The 18,721-nt window shown below is 38.7% G+C and overlaps 1 protein-coding gene across 1 annotated transcript in view; it reads left to right on the top strand.

The window, feature by feature from the left end:
• Positions 1 to 124: 124 nt before the first annotated feature.
• The window catches only part of LOC149065418 (prenylcysteine oxidase 1-like), a 30,260-nt gene continuing 11,663 nt past the window's right edge, over positions 125 to 18,721 (top strand). The window contains exons 1-3 of the mRNA XM_089254112.1: positions 125 to 320; positions 2,704 to 2,910; positions 4,455 to 4,629. Of these exons, the coding sequence (XP_089110238.1) occupies positions 236 to 320; positions 2,704 to 2,910; positions 4,455 to 4,629 (467 nt within the window). The 5' untranslated portion in view covers positions 125 to 235. The remainder of the gene's footprint in view (positions 321 to 2,703; positions 2,911 to 4,454; positions 4,630 to 18,721) is intronic.

Below are 18,721 nucleotides of genomic sequence, written 5' to 3'. Positions count from 1 at the left end.
ATAATAATAAATTAAGTAAATTTTATATAGTTCTTTGCAATTTTTCATGCCTCGAGTTTGAGAATTGCGCCTTACTTTCATTAACTGAGTCGTTTATTTTCGCAGAAACAGGAGATGGCCCGCTGGCATACGGCCCTGTATAATTGAGGAAGAAGAAGAACTGAGTCTAGCCTTGTTTACTTTATGCTAATGGCCGGTGTTTGTGTATTAGATTTTTAAAAATAACAGAAACATCATGAGGTCTCATCAGTTCTATTTGGTAGTGACGATGACTGTTTCAGTTTTCACGATGGTTTCGAGTTTCACTCATCAAAGGATCGGTAAATTCTTGCTTGTGAACGATTCCAATAATTTACCTTGTATATTTTCTCTATTGTTCTTGTGATACGCTAATCTTATCATAAACTCATTAAATCCTTGTTTAAGGCCTGAGGTGGGGGAAGGACAGAAATGAACTCTCCATTATCCATGTATATTTTTAAACTATGAATGCACGCAATTGGGGCTCGTGGATAATCTTTGTATGGGGTCCTGGCCCCAGGATCTAGGGAAGGAGGACCAGAGTCCCCATTTCCCAGTACGATAATGTTGTTTAACCGACCGATGGATCTGCACGTAGATATACGGGTAAAAATGTCTGCATCAAAAAGGTTCTGCATGTGAAAACACGATTCAGAAAATCCGTTTCTAAAAGTTTCTGAACGTAAAAAACCGATTTTCCTTCCCCCCTCAACGTCTTTGTTGAAACATGACAATGATGGTTCAGCACACGCCTCTCTCATTTCTTCGCACAAACACTCCCAAAGCTATTGGGCTCCCCACGGTACTGAGCGAGAATCGCTGTTGCCACATGTGTGTGGTCAACTCGGAAAGTCAATTATCCTTTGTGGCTCATAGCATTGTATGTATATAATTCCCATTTATGTGTAAATCCAGGTTATTTAGAAAAAGAGAAGATATGCTCTATTTTCTTTTTTCCTTTACAAATATTCACCTAGATTTCAAAACAGACTCGTTCTGAGCTTATTTAGACATTCTTAATACTATTGTATTTGAATGTAAGAGAAAAATTCTTTTTTCTTCTTTTTTAGAAGTGAAATCTCACGCTGTACATTATCAACCGCAGTACAATGAGGGTATGTTGTTCCGCGAAAATTGTAGACATCTCTGTGACAATCAAGGCAGTACAAAGAATCAAATCTCACAAAGAGTCCTCGCTGTCCTGCTGTGCGTGCGGGGAGGAAGGAAAAATAGCCAAAACGTTTTCAAAGCTATTTTAATCCTGGAGACCAAGCATTTTTGAAGTGGTTTTGTGCCAACACCTCGAACCGCTAGTCGGTTAATGGGTTTAAAGTCAACGCTCATTATAGCGACCCTTATCGTTCCTTAAAAAACCGACGTTATATCGGATAGTTGTTTCGAAATTGAAAACTTATAGTGAAGTTATTTTAAAATATTTAGGACTCATCATATCGGTCGTTATAACGAGTTTCGACTTTATAAAGGTAGCCTTGTCATCCCCATGGGTCTGTAAGATGTAGGGAAAATATAGCCAGCAGGGCTATATATGTGATATTTTCCAAGGGTGTCTCTTCGGTTCCCTTAGTGCTTGCCCAAGAGGCCCTTTGTCCTGTTAGAGATATGTCCTTTACCTTGGTGAGTTGGGCCATGCTGAGAGGAACAAGAAGCTAGACCTGGGGTGCCCATGAGACAGTTCCTTGTGAGTGCCCTACTCCCCCAAACCTGTCTCAAGTCTTGGTTACAGACACAATGCCTGTTCCCTGTTCCATTGATTCCCTCCCCATTGGCTGTTGATTGGGCCTCCAGTGATTCAATCCCAAAAACCCCGGGAATCTCCAGCCAGAAATAGTGCACAAGCCCGGCCGGTCACTGCCGCCACGACAACCGGAAGCCCCAGCAGGTTTAATTTGTTGATGATTATTTATATGGGCTGACAGCAAGAGGCCCTCTGGTAAGTTCTTGTTCAAAGTACTGACGTGCTCTCATATAAACCCTCATTGGAAAATTCATTGCAAGTGGAAACGAACTTGCGGCAGACACCCTACATTCTTCTTTGTTTCCCAAGGCCCATAATTTTTGTCACTATAGTATTACTTGCGTAGCTGGAGGCACTAAAACAAAACCTGGGGACTCAGACTAGTTAGGCTCTCTCAAATAGCTAATGAATATTCAATGCAGCGTACTTCCCTTCCTCCTGAAAATACAGAGTGACTGGTAACTTTTGAAGGGGGGGGGGGGGTGTATCAATGTTTCTTTCATGTTGTAATCTCTGAGAGGCACATCAGCAGAAAGGTACTAAAGAGAATTACTTTAGGCGCTAAATACACTCAAATCAATCTTGAATGGCCGGATACTGAGATAATTGATAGACACCCAGTTATTTCAGCACATTGTCCCATGTGAACTCTGGTGCTTCCAAAGATTTATTGCAGGGCTGGACAAATCTCAGGTCGTCATGGCACCTAAAAAATTTTCTTTATGTAGTTAACAATTTGCAGGCTGAAAGCAGCACAAAATGTTGAAGAATTGAGACCAATCCTCAGACCCGTATATCAAATCTAACAGATTGCCACAACATGCTTCCAGGTCTTTCCTCATGAGCCAAGTTTGACTATTATTAAAGTACTTGTTCTACATCATATTATTCTTTATTACATGTGTTTTTGTCATTTGTTCTTCTAGCTATCATTGGTGGAGGAATGGGAGGTACAGCTTGCGCCTATTTCCTGAAAGAACTTTTTGCCAAAAATGTCAGCGTTACCGTCTTTGAGCGAGAAGTCATTGGGGGCAGAGTCGCAACAATAAATGTCGCTGGCGAGTATTATGAATCTGGTGCATCTGTCATACATCCTCGGAACAAATATCTTATGGATTTCTCGAAACTACTCGGTTAGTATTTTTTATTTAAAACCCATTTTAACGAATCTATAGCCTCTAAAATGACGGGTCGTAAACTTTTTTACTGAGTCTCAAAACACAAATACAGCAGCAAGGATTACAAGCCTTGTCAGATATATACATGGCAACGAATACAAAATCTGTCCACCAGATTTATAAAATAATGTTTTAAATATTACGAAAATAGGGGAGGGGGAACAAATAGATAAAAACAACAAAAATCATATCCACATGACTGTCACTACTAATACATAACCATTACATGTGCAAGATATAGCATATATACTAACGGGACCTGAACAGGAATTTTTATGACATTCCCGTTACAATGATGTAAATGTGATAACCACAAGTGTCTTTTCATTTTTCTATTCTAGCGAAAGTGCTAGGTCGGAGGACACGAATGGTTTCATAATAACCATTACACATAGTTTATATTTTATATATATAAATTTTTTTTAATATAGATATAACCAGCCAGAGCGAGTCAACCAAAACACGAAGACCGAAGTTGATCCTTAGCTAAGGTTTTCTCCAGACAATCTCTCATTTAAACCAGGCCCACATTGCTCACCAAAACAGGGTTAGGGTGATACTGTATTTAAGTTCTTCATGCATTTCATGTCCACAACACACGTGCATACTCATATTGTCGTATTCATGTTGCTCACCGAGTAAGGTGCTAAGCAAGATGGCACGGGTGATCCTAATTGTATATATTCTCCCACACAATATTTCTATTTTGCATATTTTCATCAGATCCACCGGAGCGAGCGAACTTAACCCATTGAAACTGATGCTAGCTTCTAGTCTGCAAGTTGTCAAACCCATTTGCTTACCAATAAGGTGTTAAGCGAGATGACTCGCTCTGATGGATATATATATTTTTTCACAATAAGATTCTCATTTCTTTTTTCTTTTTTTGTATCCTGTGCATATAATATGTCAAGTATAAGATAACAGATGAGATGGCATTGGAGGCCCTCAATTGCTTTTAAAACATACTTCCATTCTAATATGTATACATTCATCCATCTTAACGAAACCCCGAAACTTTTCTCCAACTACCAACCCCATCTCATCTGTAATCACCACAAAATTTGTTAATCGTGACAGTTTTCAATTGTGCGGGGGAAATGTTGTAAAAATTTCGTATGGTTTTTTTTAATCTTTTTTTTTCTTTTTTGACACAAAATAAAGTGTTCCAGACTGCCACCAAGCTGGGCTGGAAGAGATCTCGGCAACGGGATAACTTCAGTGGCAAAGTTCTGGCATTCATTCATTTAGCCTTGGTGAAATCAAATTGGCATTGTCTCGCTCCTTTGAATGATGGCATTATGCCATATTTTCCAGCTTGCAGCTCGGCATTTTCAGCAACTTCAAGATGTTAGAAACTCTTATGCCAATATTTTAATTTATTTGCAGCTGAAAAAAAAAATTGTATCCATTGCTGATTTCTGGCGAAAGTCGAGAATGTTAATGGGTTAGAGACAATTCAACATGAAGTTTATGTTCCCTTTGTTTTTTATTTCCAGGTTTAAAGCCGCGAACTCCGCATGAAAGTCTCTGGGGAATATATAATGGCGAGAAATTTGTATTTCAAGACAGCGAATGGTCTCTTGTCACTTTGGGTCATTTGTACTGGCGCTATGGCTGGGACATATTCCGGCTGAATTCTGTTGTTTCGTCACTTTTGGATGATTTTGATCGGTAAATTATAAACTTTGCTTTCTTTCTTTGAAAGAAGTTCATCTTGATTGTATCGTGCTCAATGTTTTCTGGTGGATTCTTTCCACAGAATGTATATAATAGCGCATTGCTAATTAGTGCAAATTAGCATGTTAAAGGCGACGGCAATGAGAAGATGTAAATTTCATTCTTAAAGACATGAACATTTTATTTACACACACACGGACAAGTTATACGCGACATCCTTTCTGTACGACGAAATACAATCAACTGATTAAAACGTTCGAAAAACTCTCTGGCCATCCGTTGCTAGGTTACCATCCATCACAAGGCGAAAAGCGCTACAACGAGAAAACGTGACATCGTGACGTCACAGAGTATCGTTTATGATCGGTCACTACACACTCCCCTCTAGTGTCAACGAAATTTGTGGTCGAATATCTGTCGGGGAAGTGGACGTGACGACCGGAGCGAGTCACAGTTGCTGGTACTGCTTGTGCTGGCAACGCTGTACTGGATGGCTGTATGGGCACTTCTGAAGGTACCTTAAAGCTATCTCCAAGGAAAGCTGGAATCAAACGATCAATGGAGATCCTCTTGCTTGCCCCATTGATGCCAATGTCGAAAATTTTTTCTCTGCGATCTTTGACAGGAAACGGGCCTTGATATGTTGGTTGTAAGGCAGGATGTGGTGCGTCGTTGCGTACGAAGACATGCGACGCGGATTGCAGATCACTAGGAATATACGTCGGCGTGTATCCGTGAGTTGTTGTAGGCACCGGCTTCATTGAACACATTAGCTTTTGTATTTGATGGACGAAATCGGATTGTATAATGTCTGGTGTTTTCGAAAAATATTCGCCGGGCAACTGCAATGGTGTTCCGTAGAGGATTTCTGCGGAAGAGCATCCCAGGTCTTCTTTCACTGCTGCTCTTAGACCCAGTAGGGCGAATGGAAGAGCATCAACCCAAGCAGGATTCGATTGAATACGGCATCTCAGGGCTGTTTTCAGCGATCGGTGTTGTCTCTCGATCAGCCCATTTGCTTGTGGATGATAAGCAGTCGTTTTATGATGTTGGAATCCTAGATATCTGCTCAAGCTTTGGAAAAGCTGGCTCTCGAACTATCTGCCCTGGTCGGTGGTGATCCTGTGCGGTATGCCGAATCTTGAAAACCAAGTGGCAATTAATGTTTTGGCGACTGTTTCAGCAGTTTGGTCTGGCATTAGAGAGGCTTCGATCCACCTGGAGAATCTGTCTATCATCGTTAGGAGGTACCGAGAACCTTGGCATAATGGTAATGGACCAACTATGTCAAGATTGATATGCTGAAATCGGTTGCTGAAAATCGGTTGTTGATATGCTGAAAACCTTTACACGTGAGAGAAGTGAGTGGATCTATAAGTCGCTTGTTTTTGATATCGATGATGAGTCCGAAGTGAGCAAGGAAATCCGATCCGATAATTGGTCTCTCAACGTCAGCGAGGGTGAAATGCCATTTGTAATTTCGCCGTAAGTTCAAGTCCAATTCCAGGAGTTTCAAACCGTAGGTAGATATACGGGAACTATTTGCAGCGAAAAGCTCAAAAGTTGTCGGTTTGCCGTTGCCTTTGTAAGGTAAAATTGATATATCAGCTCCAGAGTCAATTAAAAACTTCATGCCGCTTTTCCTTTCCATTCTGAACAAACGGCTATGATGAAGACTGTTATCGCCGCCACCGCATGCCGTTACTGCGAGGGGCTTGGACCGTTTCCCTGAATATTCTGAGCGTTGTAAGCACAGGGGGACTTGCATCTGAAAGCTTTATCTCCGAACCTGCTATGATAATAACACACGTTAGAGTTTTCATCGGAGTCTTGATATCGCGAGCGATTCCTTGAACCAGAATAACGTCGGTCTCGACTGGAGTTTCGATAGCGGTTCCGGCTATTCCTCGGATATTTGCCCAACTGCTCAACTCTTTTAGTCAGCTCCGAGATTTGCAGTTTAAGGTCTCTTATTTCCGAGCAAGACGAGGCTTCTGCTACATAACCGTAATTGGGTTCGGTGAGCTCAGCTACTCGATCAGCTAACTCGGCTAGCTTGTCCAGTTCTTCGCTGCTGGCAGCTAACACTGTTTGTATACTCTTTGGTAGCCGTTGAAGCCACAAATTTTTGAGGAAAGTCTCATCGCTAATTCGCCCTGTCGAAAGCTCGCGCATTTTACGTAGCAACGTACTAGGCTTCTGATCACCTAGGGATAGGTCTTCTAACAATATCTTGACCTCTTTCACGGCTGAATGTTTATATACAGCGAGAAGTCTCTCCTTGAGTTTCGAGAACGGATCCGATGCGGGAGGATCGTAAACAATGTCACTTACCGTTGACAAGATCTCCACATCTAGGCAGTTGACTAGGTAGTTATACTTAGTTCCTTCGGCAGTAACATGGTTGATCTTGAAGGCAGCGTCAAGCTGGACGAAAAAAAGTTTGATCTTGTCCTTCGAGAACGTCGGCAGTTTCGCGTGGACAGCTTGAACTCGAAGATCGCTTTCTTGCTGTTCAGCCATGGCGATAAGTTCTTGGCAGGTTCGGGATCACGTCCGGGTCACCAGTAAAGGCGACGGCAATGAGAAGATGTAAATTTCATTCTTAAAGACATGAACATTTTATTTACACACACACGGACAAGTTATACGCGACATCCTTTCTGTACGACGAAATACAATCAACTGATTAAAACGTTCGAAAAACTCTCTGGCCATCCGTTGCTAGGTTACCATCCATCACAAGGCGAAAAGCGCTACAACGAGAAAACGTGACATCATGACGTCACAGAGTATCGTTTATGATCGGTCACTACAATGTGTTTAATCTTTTTTGTTGGTATATATTTCATTATTACAGTAAACAGAATTTTTCTTCAGGCCCTTCCAGCTTTCATAGACAACAATGTTTTTTTTTGTTTTTTTTTTAAATACCGAGCACAACTCAGGTCTATCGCCATGGGCAATTTACTACCTAGTGAGGTGTGCCGGAAGTGTAAGTATGTGTACCTAACAGTCTGAGTGCGTATCTAGTGTTGTGTATGATTTTTCAGTGCTGCCATCTATATCTCAGAAGTGAAGTGTAATGACTGAATATTTGTACTATTTGTGGGACTGTTGCTCTCTGTGGCGAGACTTTTTAACGGGGGGATCGGCTCGCATTTGCGCCTTGAAGTTGGGAACCACAGAAAACCAACTTCAGCCGACCATCACTGTGGTGACGGTGGGGCTCGAACTGACAACAATGTTATTAACCCTCATTTACTCACCGCTAATTTTGGTAAACTCATCATTATGAAAAAGTTTGAGAAAGAAGAACAGACTATTTTTATGGCTCTCATTAAAAAAGCTTGTTAACAGCATAGCCATATTCTTAAAAGTTATCATAAAATCATATATACCCAAATGGAACAGTTCAAGTAACAATAGTTACGCCGGAGAAGTTCATTTGCAGATTAAGATTTTTGAAATGTTAGGGACTGATCGAGCTAGATCTCATTTCTGCATGGGCCCTACTAATTTAGGGCTTGAAATTTAAATTATTATCTTTTAATTAATTATCTTTGTTGAAAAAAATCAGACACTCTTTTCCAAGTGTGTGTCTTCTGTTTACTTATCCCTGCCCAGAGCCCCTCCCTCAAGTGAAAAGTGTTCGAGATTACTTTGTAGTTGTCAGCCATTTCGTTGGGCATTTTGCCTGTTGTGGCGTTATATTTGCATTTGTATCATGAACTATTGATGAAGAATTGAAACACTGAAATATATATATATACTAGCTATAATACCCGGCGCTGCCCGGGTTTTCTTCAATGAGGCTGTTTGGATCACGTGATATCTCCCTCTTTCTTTGAGGGACATGCAAACCGTGTCTAAGTTAACCAATACGGCGACTTCCTGCGCGACTTCATGAAATAAACAAATCTAGATTTAAAGAAACATAGAAACGAATATATATTTTTTTTCCTTTTTTAAGGTGCGCTAGGTATTTCGATCCCCCCCCCCCCTTGAACTTTAAGTTATCCATCTGCCTGTTTCAGCTTCCAAAAATGCTTAATTGAAGCTGTGGAATTTCTTCGATGGCCCATAATTAATTTTAAAGCAACCTAAACTATATGAATTGATGCAGTTGAATATCAAAAGACAATACGGAGACATTAATTTTCATGCTTGAGAAGATATAAATAAAAAGTTGAAATCAATGTTTTTGCATGAATGTCCAACTCTCAAAAGTAGGTCCAGCTAATTACTTCATATTTGATCTCCTGGGCTTCGTGTATCTCTAATCGAACTCAATAGTTCAGAAATCTAGAATTTAATACAATTTTTAAAATTATTGATGTGACAGAAAACTCCCCAAAATTTCAGCATTTCTACAGTAAAATCGGAAATTTTGACACCGATTTCTATGAGGATCACCCTTTTCCTGACCCTCAAAACGATGCTGATGATGATTATGACGTCTATTCAAAAAGCCTCGTTACTGGCAGGATTGAAAATGTGGCAAACCATTATAAAAGCATAAACTATTATACATATACATATACTAACAGGATTAAAGAAGTGACAAACCGTTGTAAAGGCATATACACGTCTGAAACGCATTGCTATGGAACCACGGTAACCAAAATAAACGTTCTGAAAGTGATTGTTGAGGCCCAAAAACCATTGTTTTTTGCCCATTTGGGGCACTTGCCCTACTCTGACGAAATTTTAAAGTAGCCTATCTTTTAAGTCGGGTCTCATTTGGTATATATGCAAAATTTGGCGACGATCGATCTAAAATTGTAGATTTGTATAGAGAACATACATACACACACACAGACAGAAAATCAATTATATATATATATAAAATTGATTTTCTGTCTGTGTGTATATATATATATATATATATATTAAATTTGATGTATATGTAAAATTAATGTGCAATATAGAGCTCTGTCATGAAGAAAAGCTACCTATTCTAACAGTTGCTCTGTTAGTCTAAATTGAAAATTACTAGTGTAAATCAAAGTGTACCAGTACACATAGGCGGAGATCGACTTGGAATTTTGGGGGGGGGGGCACGGTCATATAATGACCTTCTGATCTCTTCTTGCTGGGGGGCAAGAAGATGTCAATTTACATATACACATATACATTAGACTAGTCGACTTCACCTTTGATGCTGGGGGCTGTGCCCCCCCCCCCTGTATCTCCGTCCATGCCAGTATGTTTTACCACAATAAGTTAAGTAATAAGAAATAAGAAAATGCAAAAAATAGCTTTTTTTTTTTTTTTTGCAATCTATAAATTTTATTAATATTGTTATTTTGATTCATACTTTAATAAATGTCATATTACTTTAAATTTTTACGATTTTCACAAGATTGCACATTAAAACTGACGGCACTCCACTTAAGTCGTCATTCCGCTTTAGCCGTCAGAATTTTTCGATAACATGAGGGGATGACGTACCGAGGTTTTATTGTGCTCAATGTCTTCTGATGAATTGTTTCCATAGAATGTATATAATTTCATTTGTTGAATGAATATTCATGCTCTCCGAAATGACCCAGCCTTCTAGGGGGTGAAGAGAGGAAGTTGTCTTGCACAACAGATCTGTGCATGAGCGGTCATCAATCAATCAATCATTTATGTCAAATTTCATAAAATTCCCATTAAATGTAGATTCGCTACGTGCAATACTAATACTTTTAATCAAAAGGCTGGTTTGAAATTCTTTCACATTCTCAAAAAAATTCTTAGCAATATATATACTGAAAATAAAAGATTCATTGTTAACAATAATAAAAACGTTTTAGAATTCCTAAGTAAAGAGAATATACAATCTATTGAAACTTATGACTTTGAGAACCTATTTACTAGCATATCTCATAATGATACACTCATGTGCAAAATTAAGAGAATTTGCTTATTGTGTCTATTTTCACAAAAAGTACTAAACCAAAGGTACTAATAATGGCACTGAAGAAATATGCAAATATTCAGTGTCGAATACATAAGTGTGTAAAAACGTGTGTGTGGGTGGAGCTGTGACCACGGAAAGAATGATAAGTTCACAAGGCGTTTTCCATGATTTGTATGCTTGTACTCCTTGGCAACATTCACTATGTTTCTTGCAAGAGTTTGGTAAATTTTATAAGCTATGAGGTAAAATTAGTAGCCGCAAATCTATGGATGACAGGAATGAGATGGAGAATCATTGGTAAATTGGAGGCAGGGCAATCACAAGTGCAGGTAGCTACAGAGTTCAATGTTACGCCCAGTGTCGAATGCAATTTGTTGAAACTGTTTCAGGACACTGGATCCATATCGAGAAGACCTGGACAAGGTCATCGAAGAGCCACGACGACCAATGAGGATCGTTATTTGGCATGTTCAGCGCGGCATCACAGGACTGCTACAGCATCATAGCTCTAATGTGAGCTGCATGCTGCCACTGGAACTCGAATTTCACAGTTTACTCTTGCCTGAAGGCTTCATGAGAGAGGGCTTTATGCCAGAAGACCCGCTGTTTGCATCCCACTAACTGCAGCACACAAGAGAGTGTGTTTATCATGGTGCAAACAACATCAGCCTTGGACTGGACTTCAGTGGAGCACAGTGCTCTTCACAGATGAGTTGAGATTCAGCCTGGACACTGATGCTCGACATACACTCATCTAGAGAGAGCCTGGCACCTGATACCATCCCTCCCACATCAGAGAAATGAACCACTGTGAATAGTGGAGGTGTCATGGTCTGGGCAGGCATCATGTTGGATGGCCGCACACCCCTCCATGTGTTTGGCAGAGGGTCTGTGACTGCTAGGAGATAGAGAGGAGATCTTATAGCCCTATGTTTGACTTTTCAGTTGGCCCTCGGTTCCTGTTCATGGACGACAGTGCTCATCCACATTGGGCTCACCTAGTCAACGATTATCTGGAAAGTGAGGATATTCTGTGTATCGATTGGCCAGCCAGATTTCCTGACCTAAACCCTATAGAACATGTCTGGGACACTCTTGGGAGGGAAATTGCAAATTGCATCTCGCCATCCCCCTCTGAGAATCACCCCAGAACTGAAAACTGCATTGCTGCAGGGGTGGTACCGATTGCCACAGGGACTCCTCAACTGCCTCATGTCCAGCATACTGTCATGCTGTGCGCCCTGTCTGATTGTGAGAGGGGACCCTACCCCATATTAGACTCATTTTCAGTTTGATCTCATAATGTGGATTTTGGACATTCCTGCAGTGATAAGTTTTATTGACAATCATGCGTGCATACTATGACTTTTGTATGGTGCATCTCTTTGTCTGTTATAACTGTGTACTCTTACCAAATTTCATTAAAATCTGTCCACTAGTTTTTCAGAAATTCGACATAATGTGCTAATTCTGTTCATTTTGCACACGAGTGTATATTGGAAGTATGTTAATTTTGATTTGATAAATATTTTCGCTTTGCCAGCGGGTCTCATCGAACCTCTGTCACCAGATTCATCCCATTGCGCGGATCTCTCCCAGGGTTCTTTGCCAGGGACTTGAAGATGGGCAAAACCTCACAGGGAAAACGATTTGAGAGCAAGGAAACATCTTTATTCACAGAAACTAGAAGTCTTGCTTCATCTAGAGCAGTCATTGCAACGCATGTCTCTAACTGCCAATGAACTAAACAGTTTTGAACAACAACTATTTATTACTTTTATTACAAATTAAGACATTACATTAGTCAAAACATTAAATCAAGGAAAACCCTTCATTAGCAGGAAAAAACTCAAACTATGCTTATAATGAAGATGCCGGGGTGAAAGTGACATTCGACTATGGTCATCAGGAAATGATGCTCGACCACAGATGTCAGTAGGGTCACACATGGAACTTGGCGACGAACCCAAGGCATTGATAGGGAAGCAGCATCAGGTCGCGGACATTGGCAGAGCCACACGTGAAATTCAGCGATCAAGAAGTAGAATCAGATCACTGATATCTGCATCATACGAGGAGGCGGTATCAGGTCACAGCTATAGACCAAGCCAGCCAAAACCAGATCGTAGTCTGCAAGATCTGCGAAGGTATTAAGATTGAGACAAGCATTAGACATCCTTGAAGAGCAACTGATGGGAACTTCTGTGACAGGAACGTCGGACCAGCCGAATTGTTCGGTTGACTTGCAAGTTTATTGCTACTTGAGACTGAAGACCGATTTGTAGCACGGACATGATTATATATAGCTCCCAAATCACTAAGCATGCAAATGAGGAGTAATTCACATGCGCCCCCATTGACATTGGCGTTCCAAGCGGCAACTTTTCAAACTAGTTTCTTTTCTTCCTAAAACAGTTCATGATACATCGGCACCGAAAACGTGTGTAAGTAACAATAGTTTGTTTTTAGTGAACAAAATCTACTTATTATAAGGATTTACTATTTCTACTATTTATTAACATCTAACACAAACTCAATAATAAAACATAACATATGCACCATTATTATATAAGAGTAAAGGTCATGTGAGCGCCGACAAAGCCATATTACACCATCAAAACATACGCCTCTTCTTTCTTCATCCGAGTTCCTTTAGAATCTTGTTCTTCTATTCTCACAATTGCATGCCACGTGAACCTTTTATGCGTTAACCAAGCCTTTTCAAATGTCTACTTCATAACTTTGCCCCCTCCCCACCCTCTGAGAGTTGCTCCTCCCAGGCAATGTAATCCTCAAATCGGTGAGTCCTCCGTAGTCCTTGTTGTAATAAGCAAGTCTGATGACATAGACCACCTTGAATTTCAGTGTCCTTTGAATCCACGTCACAGCATTGTTGTCTCTTCCTAAGATGATGATGTCCTTCCCATAAAGTCGGGAGTTTCAGGCACCCTCTTTTCCGTCGTTCCGAACACCCTCTTTTCCTTAGTTTCAGACACCTTCCTTTTCGACGTTTCGGATTCCAAAGCCAGACAAAGTCTCTCTCCTTGAAATCATGAGATGTGGCTTTTGCCCATCGTAACAAACTCTCATCTTCTCAGAGCTGATGTCGATCCTGTCTCTGGCGATTCTATGCACATCCTTAATGGGCTCTTGAAATTCCCTGACATATTCTTCCATATGAAGAGGAGCATCTGGTGGTCTCCCAAACAGCAGGTCACTCGTCAGCCAAAGATCCTGTTCCCATGAGCATCTGTGATGGTGAAAAATCAGTGCTCTCGTTGGCAGCACTCCTATCAGCCAGCAAGAGCAGTAGTAACTTTGAATACCAATCTTGTGGGTACTTTGACATGAACAGCAAGAGATGATTCATAGCCTCCACAAGGGTGGGGCTGACGGGGCCTTGGGGCTCGGGACAATTGCCATCATTTTTTGTTTTATCATGCTATAAATTCACTGTAAAAGGGCCCATGAAAGGTCTGTCTTGGGGACCCTGCTCCAGGATGTGGGGACCATGAATGGTTCTGTTGAATCTCTCCACCATCTCATCAGATTACAGATGAAACGAAGTAGATCACGCCTTTTCCATTCCCAGAAGTTTGCACATCCTGGGGGACACTGATGACGTAAAGTTTCTTCCTAGATCAGAATAGATCAGCAAGGAAACTTCGAATCGAGACACCCAATTCTGCATCAACACTTGTGCCAGCATTTCGGGAACAGGAAATGCTTTTGGCCACTTGGTGAAACAGTCCATCACCACAAATATGTACTTGTTACTAGAGATGGGACTAATATTGAGCTGCTATTGGGTATTTGGCCTATTCAGCCCTTTTGCCAAATATTCAGTTTAGCCGAATATTGCTTAGGTATTCGGCCGAATATCTGTGTAAATCTTAGTACAACAAACTAATTTTAAAAATTAAATTTATTAAAATTTTTTGCATGAATTAACAATTTAGTGATTGTATTTTATTGCATGGGTGCATATCTATCCCTTTCTGTGCAAGAGGTTATGTCAGGGTGAATTTTTAGTAGAACCAAAGCATGAAGCTGAAAATAAAATCCTACTGTAATAATGTGGAAGTGAGCATGAATTACACAAATTTACTAACTGAAGGATGTACCTAGACAAAAAACGTATTGAGCTACTGAAAGTGACAAAGAACATCTAGAGAGGAAAAATAAGTTGTACATTTTATGATGCATTATAATACTTGAGAGTAAATAATGGTTCACATTTTCATAATTAGATGTAAAATTGTAACAAGTGTTGGAAAAAAAAATTGATTCTCGGTGAAACCTCAGCTAATGAATGCTTTGACTTACAAATTTTCTGACTAATGAAGATTTTTTCGTGATTTTTCTGTTTTGGCTAATGAATACAGATTCAGCTAGCAAACGTTTTTGATGATATGTATGTATGCAACAATATATTTCTCAACTTTTTGAATTGCAGGAAACTTTTGTGATAAAACTCTTGAAATCTATGTAATATGAAACTTGAACTTTGAAGAGGCTCCCTAGTACAGTAATTGCTGCTTTATAAAATCAAATTATTAAAATGGAATCAAATCAGTACCAATAACATTATAAAACCTCCGCTTAATGAAATCAACTGTGTTGCTTCTAAAAAGTAAAAAAATTGAGACTGAATTTTATCTACAGGAAATTTGACTTTGCAAAATATTTTGTCTCAATTTTGGCACCTGGACTTTGTTTGGAAACATTTTCATTGATTCAACGTTAAAAAAAAGTGTAGTCAAGAAGTGTGTGGGAGAAGTGACAAAAGCAGCTTGAACGAGGTGGTGGAGTTGGATTTGTAAGGTTTGCTAAATTTCAGATAGTCAAAACTGGTTTTTATAAAGGGTGGGAAACTAAAATTTCTATAAGTAAACAGCAATTCATTTAACCCAATCTTCGAGAGCAGGCATCATGTCTAAGCAAAAAGATTTTAATGTGAGAGGTAAACAAGAGATTCTTAAAAAGTATAATGAGTTGCAAAATGTAAGTCAGTGAGAAACTGCCTCACAATTAGGCACATCTCTGACAGCACCGTTGAATATTTTGAAACAAACATGCAACTTTGTATCTGGTGAAGGAGTGTAAAAACCTATCAAGATAAAAAAGTACCTAAACCATCAGCAGCTGATGCCTGAAAAGCTTTGCTTATTCTTAAACAAATGTTGGAGTAAATGGCAGAAAATGAGCATTATAGAACTTTCTATTAATTTTCAAGAAAATAATAATAACCCTACAAAACAGACTAATCTTATCTATGTCAATACTTCAAGAAAATGTAATCATAGTTTTTTTTCTTTAGAACATTAGTAAATGCAGTATACTGTGTTATGTGCAAGAGCTATTCATGTAGCATGCATATATTCATGTATAACAGCTATAACATATATGATACGATTAAATAATCAACGTTTGCGTTTACCCAAAATTCCAAACTTATTGGTTTGCTGTGTTTTGATATAGTTAAGATATATCATAATTATTGGTTTTTTATTGCTCTTATTGGTTTGCTGTGTTTTGATATAGTTAAGATATATTAGACATTCATATTTTTATAGGCATCTTTTTTCAGCCATCTTGATGGGTATTTTGCCCGTCGTGGCCTTTGTATTTCTTTAAGAGGCCGTTGAAAGTAAAGTAAAAATTGAATTTTTTTTTGGAATTTTGGGTAAACCCAAATGTCGATTATTTAATCGTATTATCAAACCCAAAAGGTAATCCATTTCTATAACATATATGTTCTATTTTAATTAGTTGAATTGGTAGTTACAACTACTCACTAACACAAGTGTCAATCTACCAGTGTAGAATACATCATGTTCTTACTTTCTTTCAAAAATGCATACAGTCGCTGTGCAGCTTATTCTAGTCACAGATAATGTTGTTATTTGGGTATTGTTATCACTTTTGTGAAGAACAGAACAGACCAATATCATAACATGGGGAAAAAATTCTTTTACAGTTATCAGCACTTCGGATAGCGTCAACTTTTTTCCCTGTTGAAAGTTTATTTTGCACATTCTGAAGCTAAGGTTTAACCATATTTATGTTTGCCCTGTTAGTTATCCTTACCACAGTGCAGACACTTTCTGGACTGAGGAGTCCAGAAGGTGTCTGCCTTTTGTTGACAAACATTTCTGTACTTAATGTTACAATCACCCTGTAGTATTTGCTGTGATCCATGTACATGTGGAGCTACTTTTGCAATGGGCCTTGCTATAGTAAAGGCAAATGTATGGTGTTAAAAAAACTCTTTTGTTTAGTTTCTTTCAGTTGACTAGATTCAAATTTCTTTTTCCGAGAGACTTTACATAAAAAAATACAATATATTGTAATTCCTGATATACATTGGACAGCTCCATTGTCATGCCTCACAATGATTGAATAACAAAAATGCTGGATTTTAGCTCAAGGGGGAAACGTCCCATTTTGAAATGAAATGAAAAAAAAATAGAATGATTGAACATTTCACAACCAATTATGTGGGAAAGGAAAACAGTTGTCCCATTTTAACATTACCTATTTACCATACTACCCTTTCGAACTAACGGGATGTATGGTCAGGACTGCCTTAACACTAGAACCGCAGCACTTTTTCGGTATACCTAGACCTGCGAACTGGGTCAAATTGGCCCAAACCATGAAGAAACAGCATTTCATAGGGAAAACAGGTATTTCTTTTTGGTTCCTGGGTTTTCCCCTACTTTCATTCAATGTTGTTTAATTGTGTATTCATAACGGGAAACTATATTTGTTTACGAATATAAAATGGCTTTAAAATTCACTAAAGAATGAAGTAATTCATTAAAAATAAGATTTTGTATACATTGTTTACACTGTTCATTACAAAAACTTTTTCAGTAATCCCACAATATGAGAAAGATGTAAAATAAGCACACACCAAATTAAGTACAGTAGACTCTCTGTAACTCGACACCATAAAAGTATTGACAAACATGTTGACTTCACCCCTTAACGATCACATAATTTTCAAGAAAGGTTTCAAAAGTAATAAAAGTGCCTATTTTTTTATTCAAGAAAATTGTATAAAAATAAGTATATGAACACTATATGTATTCATTTTTAATTTTTGGATTTTTTTTTTACTTGAAATAAAGAAAATTCAAATTTTCAGGAAAAACCAACAATCAGGGTTATTGTGACGGAATATTGGCTTTCCAGCGTGGAGAAAAAAATAAAAAATATGTGTTTTAAATACATTAAAAGAAAATTTTATGAAACTTATACATAATACAAATGAATATCAATGATTTTTCCTTGTATGATAAATTTCAGAGCATGAGATGCAAAGTCCAACATCACAATCTGGACAGTAGTACAGAGTTTTCTTCCTACATCACTTATTGTTTGCATCTCTTCTCGAACAACAAACTTTGCATTCTCTTCATGGTTGCTTTTTCTTATCATGTGGAGGTATTTGTCTAAGAAAATGCCTTTCAATCAAACTGTTAGGGGTTATCCTCCGAGCTTGGCCGGCCTCTTTTTGGAATAGTGTCTGATGACCGATACGTTTCAATAAGTTCATCTACTAAAGACAAACGAAACATCAAATTGGATTTTTCCCCACCTTGTTTTTTGTAAATAAGATAGGAATTCAAAATAGTTTGATCTAACAGATGAAAAAATATTTTCTTACAGTATTTATTTCCCCTTTTTCGAACAATAAAGTGATCTCCAAGATATTGGTCTAAAATATCTACTGCTCCCATATTTTTGTTGTGATCTGTTACAACTGTAGGTTTTTCCCGACTTTGCTACGGCACTGTACATCTAGCATGTCGTTTGTATGGACAGTAGATAATGTTATAAATAGTCTGGTACTGTCATATGGTATGTAAAATAAGAAATAAAAAACTTTCTGGGTATAAGAAATGGATTGTTTTTCATCTTTTTGGTGCGTTACTTTCAAACACTCCAGCCCGGAAATATCACGGGCACGAGAAATAGTGGCGAAACCTCACCCTGTCATTTTGACAGGCGTGATAGCTTCCCTATCACGTTGAGTAAGGTTAAGCGGTAGTCGAGTTATCAGGGTTTCACTCTAAATTTTTGTTCGATCTCTTTTGTGTATGTAATTATACACATTCGAACAATTACATTAAATAAAATGCTAATTCTTATTAGTTTTGATTCAGGGTT

The sequence above is a fragment of the Pholcus phalangioides genome, unplaced genomic scaffold, assembly GCF_987345545.1.
Source record: "Pholcus phalangioides strain wild (caught in Gottingen) unplaced genomic scaffold, Ppha-v1.0 ptg000040l_1, whole genome shotgun sequence".
NCBI lineage: Eukaryota > Metazoa > Arthropoda > Arachnida > Araneae > Pholcidae > Pholcus > Pholcus phalangioides.
Note: the sequence above shows the minus strand (reverse complement) of the source record. Positions and strands in the feature narration are given on the sequence as shown.